The sequence below is a fragment of the Rhagoletis pomonella genome, unplaced genomic scaffold (genome assembly GCF_013731165.1).
Source record: "Rhagoletis pomonella isolate Grant_MI unplaced genomic scaffold, Rhpom_1.0 Rhpom_scaffold_00005, whole genome shotgun sequence".
NCBI lineage: Eukaryota > Metazoa > Arthropoda > Insecta > Diptera > Tephritidae > Rhagoletis > Rhagoletis pomonella.
Window position 1 is genome coordinate 74,447,979 of NW_023458559.1, and position 11,672 is coordinate 74,459,650.

Sequence of the window (11,672 nt, forward strand, 5' to 3'; positions counted from 1 at the left end):
TAACTAAGCAATTAAATGCGGGATTGCATGTTAGTTAGAAAATATTCAATTGACTTTATCTCAAATTATTGCAGAATATGTAATAACAAAGTGCAAGCAAACTTTTGTATGCATTTATATCAATTAATAAGATTAGATCTGTATTATGTGAAATTTTCATGCAGAAGCAAAACTATAAAAAGTCACTGTGGTGACAAATTCAACAGGTAGTGCTGAATTGACTACAATCCCAGAAAGTGAGAAAACAATTTTTACGAAAATAATGCGAACTCTAACTTTGGTCGCTTTGGTTTGCGCAGTTTTGGCGGTGATGTTGGTATGTAGGCATATTTTGACGAGGATTCAATAAAGGATAACTATTCCATAAGTTATATGCCTCTTCATGGTATGGAGTACTTACCATAAAGTATATTTTCTTTCCAGCATTCGACGAACGCTCAAATGCCGCAGATGCCTCCAATGCAGCAAATGCCTGGCACTAGTGCCTTTGCAAGTCGTGCACGTCGTGCTGCACAAGGAGGCGGTGGTGGTGCTGATGGCGGCGCTGGCGCCGGTGCTGGTATGGGTTTTGGCATGGGAGGTAATATGGGTGGCGGCGCTCAAGGAGGCGGACGTGGAGGTGGCCATGGAGGCCATTAGTAAAGCAATGTGCTAAAGGAAGTTATGAAAAAATATTTAATGCAATAAAACAGAGCAGTACAGAGAGAATTATTTAAGGATTTCATTTGTGTAAATAATCGACTGAAAGACTTTTTTTGGAAATTTTCTTGTTTCGCATAACAAAAAGTGCATGATTTGACTTAGCAAAATTTTTAAAATATTGCCCACTTGGCTTCGGTGTCCGTCTATATAAGCCCTAACCGAGCGAAACAACTGTTTTGTATTGAGGTGAAACACAATTACTTAGGGTTGACTTACCTCTCAGGAGTTTTAGTATTTGTTGTTGCGCTGGTTGTGGCCCCATATAAAAACTCAACTATGTAGTGTTACACAGAGTAACTTAATTTGTATTAGTATCAGGATATGCTATCTTATTGTGAAAACTATTGCTACCATTTTGTTTAGTCGCTTTGGGTAACCCAAGTCGACAAAATTTAACCTATCCCATGCCGCTCAAACATCTATAGCTGCGTCTTATACGGTTTTGTCCGCAGATAAGAACAGATAGATAAGCGGAAATGAGAACCCTGGCCTAACTGAGGGTTACCTCGTGACTGGACAGATGGTGGCAGACCTCTCTGTTGATTGCGTGGGAATATTTTCAATTTTTTTCAACCATACCTTGTGGAAAACTACATCCCTGGCGAGTTAGCTGGAAAGGGTTACCTTTCAATGATATCACCGGACATGGAACGTCACTGATTAAACTTACTCTTTGACAGAGGATCATCGTGTCACGTTAGCGAACGTTTGGGGAAAACTACGGTATGGTCAATTACAAAGCTCTTCTGGCCCAGTGTAGATCAGTAGCAGTCAAAGGAACTCCTTATGCTTACAAAAGCACAGCTCCTGCTTATTTTTCCTTCGCTGTGAGACTAAAAACCTCAACCCGAAGTTGCTCGGAGGATGGTGAAGTAGAAACACCACTTTCCCTCCTTCTTGTTTGCCACTGTAATCAAATAAACGATTTTGACGAAGTCCAATAAAGCACGCTGGTCGTTTCTCTTGTGTGCCAACTGATGCCAACACTTAGCTTTCGCGAGGCTTAGATTCACGAATATTGGGTCACAAATTATAACCACGGCTTAATATTAGCCGCCTTTGTAACTTGTGATTGGCCATTGAGTAGTGGATACATAGCGTCAACTTAACCTAACAAGAATCCTTCAAAATGAAACAAAAGACGGCTTGAAGATTGAGAAAATAACCGGCCAAAAACTTAAAAGGCGTTATTTCGATTTCTGAATTTTTAGAAACTGTCGTTCTTTCGCATGAACAAAATCTATTTTAATAAGAAGAAAATGTACAGCATCCTAGCAAAAAGAAATCTCAAAAACCAACGGTAATTTTTAGCTACTTGAAACTTGAACTTTATTAGACTAGAATTGAATGGGCTAGAATACTGCATACACGATTTTGAAATAACAATAACCCAATATAATTTTTAAACGAATTTTTTGTTAAGGCTTGTTTACTTTGTATTCCTGGAGTTACGAGGAATACCCGAAGTTTATAATCACTTTTTTGTTTATATCGATGTACTTCAACTTGAACATAACATTTGGTTCAGTACAATATTTATTTTGTGTTAAGTTCAGTTCATAATAAATAAAAATTTCGGTAAAGTAAAAGTTGATTTTGAAATTATTATTAACCGACTTCACAAAAAGGAGGTTATCAATTCGTCGCAATATTTTTTATTTTTTTTATGTACGTTTCCGCATAACTTTGGATCACGTTAACCGATTTCTATAATTCTATTTTTAATACTAATTTGGTTTAAATCCGATCATTGGATCATAAAGAAAATTAACGGTAATCTTAAGTTTGTAGATGAGAATTGAAGTCGGTTTTGTTTTTTGCTTAAAAATTACTTGTTTTTGTGAAATTTGAGGTGAATGAATTATAATTGGAATTGGTGATAATTTTTTACCAGTAAAAGATTTTGTTATATTTTCTTCTTCTTTATTGACACTATAACCGCCTAAGCGATTTTGGCCGAGTCCAAAACAGCACGCCAGTCATTTCTCTTCTGTGCTAACTGACGCCAATTGGAAATGCCAAGTGAAGCCAAGTCCTTCTCCACCTGGTCTTTCCAACGCAGAGGAGGCCTTCCTCTTCCTCTGTTACCAGCATCGCGGCCCGCATTGAATATTTTCAGAGCAGGAGCGTTTCTGTCCATCCGAACGACATTTGTACCTAGCCAGCGAAGCCGCTGAATTTCAATTCGCTGTACTATGCCTACATCGTTGTAAAGCTCATACAGCTCATCGTTGAATCGTCTGCGATATTCGCCATCACCAACGCGTAAAGGTCCGTAAATCTTTCGCAGAATCTTTCTCTCGAAAACTCCAAGAGCCGCCTCATCAGATGCTTTCATTGTCCATACCTCCGCGCCATACACCAGCACAGGCATGATGAGTGACTTTTAGAGTGTGATCTTTGTACGACGAGAGAGGACTTTACTTCTCAATTGCCTACTCAGTCCAAAGTAACACCTGTTGGCAAGAGTGCTTCTGCGTTGGATTTCCATGCTGACATTATTTTCGGTTTTAATGCTGGTTCCCAAATAAAGGAAGTCGTCTACTTGGTTCAAACTTGTAACTGTGAAGTGGGTAGCAAGACGCGCATGCTTTGACTGTTTGTGTGATGACAAGAGATACTTCATTTTGTCCTCGTTCACCACCAGATCCATTCGCTTTACTGCTCTATCTAATCCCGAGAAGGCAGAACAGACGTAGGTAGCCCTTGTTTTTACCGATAATGTCGATGTCGTCGGCATATGCCAGCAATTGTACGCTCTTGTAAAGTATTATGCCAGAGAGATTCACTTCTGCGGCTCTTATTACCTTCTCCAACATCAGATTAAAGAAATCACACGATTGGTATCAAACGGCTCGGAGAGGTCCTTCCCAATTCTGACGGAGCTCGTGGTATTGCTCAACGTAATTTTACACAGCCGTATCAGTTTCGCATGGATACCAAATTCAGACATCGCGGCATAAGGACAACTTCTTTTCGTGCTGTCAAAAGCGGCTTTGAAATCGACAAATAGATAGTGTGTGTCGATCCTATTTTCGCGGGTATTTTCTTTGTTATATTTTACTGACCAAAAACGCCAGGCATTTTTTTTCAAAGTTCATCTACATGTGCTATGAAAATAATGTTGCTCGCGTTTTTTTGAAGTTAGGGTCAGTTATGGCTAGTTAAATATTTATTGAATTTTTAAGTTGTGGAACATATCGCCTAATGCTGGATTTCCACTAGGCATTAAATGGTAGAAATTTTAATATCATTACTTTTAAAAAATAGTCATTTAATTCTTTTAACACTTTTTTGTCATTCCAATGCCTAGTGGAAATTCGGCATAACTTACCATAGGTCGCATGTATTATTGTAAACGATTTTTTTTCACGGTTTTCTATAGAACGTATCTGCCGTGTAAACAAAGAGTTAGGTGTAATTACATTAATAAAAATAACTGCTTTTGAAAATGTTCATATGAATAACATCCGATTAAAACTTGCATTCAATTAAGGCATTATTTTGCTTGTGTCATCCATATTGTGTAATTAGCAAAATGTATTTAATTTGTTCATACTTTTGTTTATCTCAGAGCTATCACAAAATATCAACTAATCTTGTAGTTGTCCGAAAATAAATTTGCGTGTCAATCGAAGATATGCGCACACACACACACATAAGATTATTGCATGAGATTATTTTTAATGAGTTAAATTTTCACATTGCGAAACTTTGCATTGAAAGTAGGACTATAAAAGGTGAGTGTGGGTCTACCACTCGGCAAGTAGTATTGAGTTGACGAGAGTCTACCAAAGAGGTTTTTGAAAGCATGCGAGGTCTAACAATAATCGTTTTGGTTTGCTGCGCATTGGCCGTAATGTTGGTAAGTGGAATAAGAATTTCAACAAAAAAATATATATTTTCATAAGGATACAAAATATCCGAACGCTCTACCAAGTTTTGAAGTACACAATTTCTAAACGAATCCATATGTATGTACATTCGGGTGGTCCAAAAACAGTAAAGTCTGATAATGCTCTCATCCCCTAGGATTGTACTATATCGAAAAAAGTATACCGCTATTATTTACATTTTGAAATAAAAAAATATTTAGAGGTCGGTTAAAGCGCTCAAAGTTTTCCATGTATTTTTGTATGGGAAAAAAAGCGCCTTTCCGTAGAAATGGTATAGAATTCTTGAAAATCAATATTTTTCGATTGGAAAGCTTTGGTTCTCTTCAGAGGACTTTCAATAACAATGCCCAATTGTTTATTTAACCATTTTTTAATACAAACGATTTTTTATTGGTCCTCTAATTGCATTTTTCGGGGTTTTTGTGGGTTTTTGGCAGACCTATAAATTATAGTTACGATGAAAAAATTGTTAAATAGACAATTGGGTATTATTACTGGGAATCTCCTGCAGAGAAGCAGAGCGTTTCGATCGAAGAATATTGGTTTCTAAGAATTCTATGCTATTTCTACGAAAAGTTGTTTTTCCCCATATACAAATACATGGAAAACTTTGAGCGCTTTGAGCGACCTCTAAATATTCTTTAATTTCTAAATAAAAAAACAGGGGTATATTTTTTTGGGTATAGAACAATCCTCGGGAGTGAGAGCATAAAAATTCCGACTTTACTTTTTCCACATGCATTTTTGTACCACCCTAATTTACATACATTAAGCATTCAACTGACTTTCCAAAATTCCTTTTTCAGCACTCTGCAAAGGCGCAGGGAGCACCACAATCGGCCCCAATGCCTCATCCATCCGGTCATAAAGGCATAGAAGGTCGTTATCGTCGTGCTGCTCAAGGAGGTGGCGGTGGTGGTGGCGCTGGTGGTGGTGCTGGTGCTGGTGGCGGTTTTGGATTTAACATGGGCGGTGGAGCTAGAGGACAAGCAGGCGCAGGTGGTCAAGGTGGCAATTAACAAAAACACCAATAACGGATAAAATTGGAAAAAAATTGATTAAAATATTTGAAACACAACAATAAATTATCGAAAAATAAACAATTGTCATTTCCAAAAGCACTACTTTTTATTTAGATTTGGAGGTGTTAAAAACGGGTTTTGGGACATTTTAACTCTTCATTAACAGGGAACGAATTTTATGGAAATTGCCTTTTTTCTGCTAAAGAGATATAGCATATTCTACAAAGAATGTACACGTTTTAGCTTTCGCTGATTCCGTATATACACATTTGATGTTGTCTTTTTTAAGATATTGTATCAACTCAAAATCAAAATGTATCTTGTGGTTCAATGTTACTACAAGTATAGAGATTAAAATTTTGTGAGTTAAAAACTCGTAAGGAGAAAATAGTCAAAGATTCAAAATAAAAAATTTCCATATGATGAAACTAGTTCATAGTTTTTCTCTTTTTAAATAAAAATTTCTCAAATAAATGTATTTTTTGATAATTTTTCGGTTTTTGTCTTTTTAGTGCCTTCTTTAGCCTTTTTTGCAATTTCTAGTGCCTTTTTCTGTCTATTTCGCTAATTTATTTTGAAATTTTATATTTGGACCTACTGCTAAAAATGACTCAGGCTCAGTAGAAATTCTGGCATTCAAGAGCGTTTCCTCTGCAGCCTTGTGGTCTGGTGCCAACCAGGGCAGAATTCCCCGATTTTGGTGGAATATGAACTTAACGGGGAAATCGGGGAAATGCTTTAAATTTTACAAAACAACTATTTAAAAATAAATCCTCTCTTGATTTTAGTGCGATTTGCAGACAATTACAAAAATTTCTAGAAATTTCTGATATACATGTGTATGCACATATACGACAGATAGGCTTTACGCAATATACTCCGAAGTAATAGTTTTATATATTATTAAAAAATATTGTCCTTATTATCTCATTATAATAATTATTGAATGAAGTGCTTTAAATAGTAAAAGTTATTTTGGTGGAATACCATAGGGGAATTGGTTCAGGAATTTGGGGGAATTCGAGTTAAAAGAGTTGGAATCCCTGTCTGGTGCCCACATCACGCCGATATTATTGTACCAATCGATGAAGTTAAGTTTCCCTCTATGATCTAATACTAAAGAGGATTTGATATCGAATAATGAAAAATTCTTCAGTACCGGCTGGCTATCACTTAAGATTAAGTAATGGTATGTTGGACTACGAAACATGCGATTTATATTACTGGGGAACAGTTTTTTCAAGTGTCTGGACAGCTTTGAATCTGTATCAATGGGGGCGGTATGGATTCCAAACAAAGATCGTGAAGTTTTGAAAACATAGAGGGATAGGTTGCGCGTACTTCCGCCCAATAGGACCTAGCAGCGATCTCTGGTCCGAGCAACATCTAAGTAATAGAAAAAGTTGTGCCATAAAAAAGGACAATGGAAATTCTAAATTTGTTCATAGAACGGAAAATGCCATGAGCTAAACCTCCGATTTTATAATTAATTTGTTTAATTGCAAAAACGTCAATATGCGTTTCCATAAAAAAAAACTAAATTTATTATATCGATGACCCCGGCCTACTATATTTCAACTGGTCGATAGCCATCGATCTATCCTATCTTGAAGGCTGTTCGAAAGACTATCTCAACACGATGAAATATCTTAACTTTGTGCTAACTCAGTGCCGTGAGACAAACTATCTTAACTCAGACGCGAGTAATTTTTCTATCATTGACTGAAGAAATCGGTTTTTGCAATTTTCCTCCGGCGAACCGGTTTTCTATGCATTACCAACAAACCGAAAAACTATAGGTTCTTGTAGAAAAAATCCTATCGGTATGAAAAATTAACAAAATTTGTTTAATTTGTTAACGCTTTTGTTTATCACTTTTTGCTATCACTATCACAAAATATCATCGAATTTTTTTTTGGTCGTCAAAAATAAATTTTGCATTGCATGTCGAATGAAAATATGCGCACATCCGATTATTGCATGAGATTATTTTTATGAATTAAAATTTTTAATGTGAGAAATTTCAATTTGAAAGCAGTACTAACTATAAATAGTGAGTATTGGTTGATAATTTGGCAAGTATCTAGTATTCAATCGAAGGAATTATAGCGAAGTTGTTCTAAAATCATGCGAGGTCTTATAGTAATCGCTTTGGTTTGCTGCGCTTTGGCAGTGATGTTGGTAAGTGGAATTTAAAATGTAAAACAAAAAAATATTCTGATCAGTATAAAAATATCCTCACCGCACTATAAACAAATTTTAAGTATACAAGTTCGGAGCAAGTCCAAATTTCGAATCTGTGCACGGAAGGATTACTACGATTGCTTTAATTTCAAATTTTTAACTAGTAAAATTACGAGGGCAATTTGGAAAGTCAGTGACTATTTGAATTTCCCGCGGATGTAACACTGCTCTCGTCAACTGCCATCGATTGATAGACTACTGTCTTATTTTTTCAGCACTCTGCAAAGGCTCAGGGCGGACCACAATCGGCCCCAATGCCTCATCCATCCGGAAATAAAGGCATAGAAGGCCGTTATCGTCGTGAGGCACAAAGAGGTGGCGGAGGTGGTGGTAGCGCTGGTGCTGGTGGCGGTTTTGGATTTGGATTTAACATGGGTGGAGGAGCTGGAGCCGGCGGACAAGCAGGTGGAGAAGGTGGCAAGTAAAAGAAACTCTGGGAGTAGGTGAAATTGTAAAATCTTTGATTGAGATATTTGAATTAAAGCCGTGAATGTTAGAAAAACTGCGATAATTGATTGCTTTATTTTAGTTTAAAAAAACTGAGGTTAAAATTATTAACAACATGTTTTGTTACATTTTCTAAAGTCTTGATAAGGAAACAATTAATTTTTAAGCAAAAAAACAAAACCGACTTCAATTCTCATATGAAAATTTAAGAATACCGTTAATTTCTTCATGATCCAATGATCGGATCTAAACCAAATTTGTATGAGACCACCTGAGGTTCCAGCTTTCCTCTAAAAATAGAATTCTAGTAATCGGTTAACGTGGCCCAAATTTATGCGGTAACAAACATAAAAAAAATTCCGACGAATCGATAGCCTCCTCTTTTTTTTGAAGTCGGTTAAAAAGGCCAAACAGAAGATTTTTAATGGAAGGTGTCTCTTCGGCCGAAAATTAATAGAGAGAGAGAGAGGGGCTGTTAAGTATACATACATGTACCAGTTTGGGCAGGTAACCAAAGAATTTACATAAAAATAATTTGAAGTGAGAATTCCCTTTTCACTTTTTAGCTTCAAAAGATCAACGACACTCATACTATAATATCAGAATTTTAGATGATATAAAGTAAAAAAAAAAACGATCCCAATTTTTTACTCTGGATGCAGCGACTAAAAATTTGGTGATTATTTTTTAATAACGCTTGACGGTCAAAGAAATTGTTATTTTTTTCTTGGTGACGTTATACGTAAATACTTCCAAGTATTCATAATATTAACAATATTTTGGCGCTTACACTTTTGCTAAGTGTTTGGCCGAGCTTCTTCTCAAAGTTGCGGTGTGGGTAGTATGCTATAATACAAATAGAGAGGCCTAAAAAATTACGCCGCCTCCGAACGGCAAATGGTTTTTATGAGAAGCTATTTGAATGTAGAAATACACTCGGAATGTTTGACACTGGCACCCGAGGAGCGACCACTGTTAGAAAAATCTCCATATGATTTAAATGTTGCTCACATCAAGGATCAAACCCAGGTCCCACGGCGTGGTAGTACGCACCTCTAATCAGTGAGTGACGAACTAGACTGGATTCGAATCTAAGGCCGGAATGGAATGGTTGGCTCGTTTTTTTTCTATCCTCAAAACTCATCACAACCTGCAGTCAATGGTACCTTAACTTTCAATGTCTTGTCAGATAGCCAGTAAGAGATCTAAGACCATCCCGACTAAGTTCAAGGAGCCTTTCGGAGTTCCTCCTAGAAGGAGCTACGAATCTCTTTGATTGTATCATTTCCTTTGACTTCCGCTGGTGGGCAGCAGTTCTTTCTGGTTACTAAGTAGCTCTGCGGCGTATCCTCTACATGTACCCCAGAAAAGATGAACGCGCATTTGGTCCACACGTTTTGCGTTCGTTGCCTTCAAATCCTTCATGTCCCGGGACCTACCATAACGTTACGCTATTGTGGGCTCACAGGTGGTTCAAAAGAGTTTTACAGTTGTTCTAAATGAGCCTAAGGCCTTAAACGCTGCCTGACTATCCGACATAATATTAATTATGTCCCCATTTATCCTTCTACGAAGACAATCGCAAAAACAGACTTCGGTTGCGAAGACTTTCGCCTGAAATCTGGTTGGTACACTTGCTCCAGTACTCCAGTTGTCCATCGTAGATCCGTCGGTATACCATACTTGGGATCCTTCGTCTATCATAGAAATTATCGCTTCATAGCAGTCCCTTTCAGGATTTCTAACTTTGATGGGCTTGTAGAAGGATAATCTCGGTAGCATAATGTCTGTGAGCCGGATAGCGGAGTGGCTTGAGAACCTCATAGTGACCCCGAAGATCCCTACTTTTCATGCAGATTGTATTGGGCAGCCGTTCATGAAGTTAGGCACTGACTAGCCTGCCTAACCTAACCTGTCTGTTGGTTTTATCTTCCTAGTGCAAAGCAAAGCCAGTGCTGTTCGTTCACTTCTCTCCTCCTGTTCTTGAGCGCTCTTTTTGGAAATTGGAGTTGTTGCTCTTCTGCTTCTCTGCCTAGACTATTTGCTCATGCCTGCGATAGCCTTGTGACGTGGCAGAAAGCGGATATTAGTGTACGAGTACATATCAAGGTATGTAATAAATTTTTTCGTCTACGTAAGTTTATCTCTGCATACAGGTCGATGGCATATTCATAGTACTATGAATATATGAAGCATAAGATGAATTAAAACAACAAAAGATTCCGCCTGAAAGATGCTTATTCAAAATAGGCACCGAGAGCTCAGCTCTAAAGCATAAGGTGTCTTCCTGTTGGCACTGCGCGTTTTGTTTTGGAACATTCAGAGACTCCTTTACGAATGCCGTCACACTAAATTACGGGATGCGCAGAACATCGTCACCTCTGTTATAGACCTAAGTGGGCATTCGTACATGGGGTGCTACTGTGGCGATTCGAACATACATAGCAGACAAACAAAGTAAAAAATTATTAGGGCAAAACTCAAATTACGGTTGAAAAAAACTCATTTATACATATCGCACACCGTCTTCAAAAGAGTCACAACTCAAAATTTAGCATTTTTGAAATTATGCGCTAAAAATGTACACAGAGCTTTTATTTAGCTTTCAGCAAAAGCTGGAGGAAATTTATGTTATAATTACAAAATAGTTTTTCGCATTTTCGAACGAACGTATTATTTTGAGTTTTGACTCTTTTGAAGACGGTTCGCGATATGTAAACAAAGTTCAAAAACCTCTTTGAGTAAATAGAATTTTTGAGTGCGTATAACTGTTATCAGGATACATATCAGACGCTTGTTGAAAGAATATCATAATAATCTGGAAACATAAGGAGGAAAAATCTTACTGAGATCTTTTAAAAACTTTTCCCGCATTTATTTTTGTTTTTAGTTATGACGTTTTTCCAACAATCGAGCTTACATTATAAGCACAACCAAAAATTCGAGCTACAATTAATGATGCCATTAATTCGAGCCCGTAGCAAAAAAAAAACAAAAATTTAACTATTTAATTAGCAAAATATTTACCTCTTTGCAAGAATTATTTATTATGATGAATTGCGTAGTAAGCCAATATACTATGTATTGTATGAATATCAAAACATCAAAAACACGTGTCCTATTAAATCATAATTAATTTATTACATTACATATTCATGCGTGAACCGTTCGTATTTTGTATCGTACCTTAATACTCTTATCTTTTAAAAAATAATTAGTTCTGAAACTGAACTATATAAAGCGCGTGTGATGACCGCGTGGGCAAGTAGTTTGTTTCAGCTGTGGTCCAGTGAAGTTAAGCAAGACTCATTTGTAAAAAAATGCGTATTCTAACATTAACTTTTTTAGTGGGCTGCGTACT

At 37.0% G+C, this 11,672-nt stretch overlaps 3 protein-coding genes across 3 annotated transcripts; all 3 read left to right on the top strand.

The window, feature by feature from the left end:
* The first annotated feature begins 215 nt into the window (after positions 1-215).
* Positions 216-708, top strand: LOC118739977 (glycine-rich cell wall structural protein-like). The gene is made up of 2 exons (XM_036471480.1): positions 216-316; positions 424-708. Exons 1-2 carry the CDS (start codon positions 263-265, stop codon positions 637-639), a joined length of 270 nt encoding a protein of 89 aa, XP_036327373.1. The 5' UTR covers positions 216-262; the 3' UTR covers positions 640-708.
* Positions 709-4,487: 3,779 nt separating this feature from the next.
* LOC118739978 (glycine-rich protein 23-like) lies at positions 4,488-5,716 on the top strand. Its single transcript, XM_036471481.1, has 2 exons — positions 4,488-4,567; positions 5,405-5,716. Exons 1-2 carry the CDS (start codon positions 4,514-4,516, stop codon positions 5,615-5,617), a joined length of 267 nt encoding a protein of 88 aa, XP_036327374.1. The 5' UTR covers positions 4,488-4,513; the 3' UTR covers positions 5,618-5,716.
* A 1,987-nt stretch (positions 5,717-7,703) lies between these two features.
* On the top strand, positions 7,704-8,372 carry LOC118740250 (glycine-rich protein DOT1-like). Its single transcript, XM_036471747.1, has 2 exons — positions 7,704-7,801; positions 8,080-8,372. Exons 1-2 carry the CDS (start codon positions 7,748-7,750, stop codon positions 8,287-8,289), a joined length of 264 nt encoding a protein of 87 aa, XP_036327640.1. The 5' UTR covers positions 7,704-7,747; the 3' UTR covers positions 8,290-8,372.
* Positions 8,373-11,672: the final 3,300 nt, after the last annotated feature.

Excerpts from the sequence above, each read along its gene's own strand:
- LOC118740250 (XM_036471747.1), top strand. The coding sequence starts at position 7,748 with ATGCGAGGTCTTATAGTAATCGCTTTGGTTTGCTGCGCTTTGGCAGTG. Across the intron at positions 7,802-8,079 it reads GCGCTTTGGCAGTGATGTTG|CACTCTGCAAAGGCTCAGGG; the intron begins GTAAGTGGAATT and ends TTATTTTTTCAG.
- LOC118739978 (XM_036471481.1), top strand. The coding sequence starts at position 4,514 with ATGCGAGGTCTAACAATAATCGTTTTGGTTTGCTGCGCATTGGCCGTA. Across the intron at positions 4,568-5,404 it reads GCGCATTGGCCGTAATGTTG|CACTCTGCAAAGGCGCAGGG; the intron begins GTAAGTGGAATA and ends TTCCTTTTTCAG.
- LOC118739977 (XM_036471480.1), top strand. The coding sequence starts at position 263 with ATGCGAACTCTAACTTTGGTCGCTTTGGTTTGCGCAGTTTTGGCGGTG. Across the intron at positions 317-423 it reads CAGTTTTGGCGGTGATGTTG|CATTCGACGAACGCTCAAAT; the intron begins GTATGTAGGCAT and ends TTTTCTTTCCAG.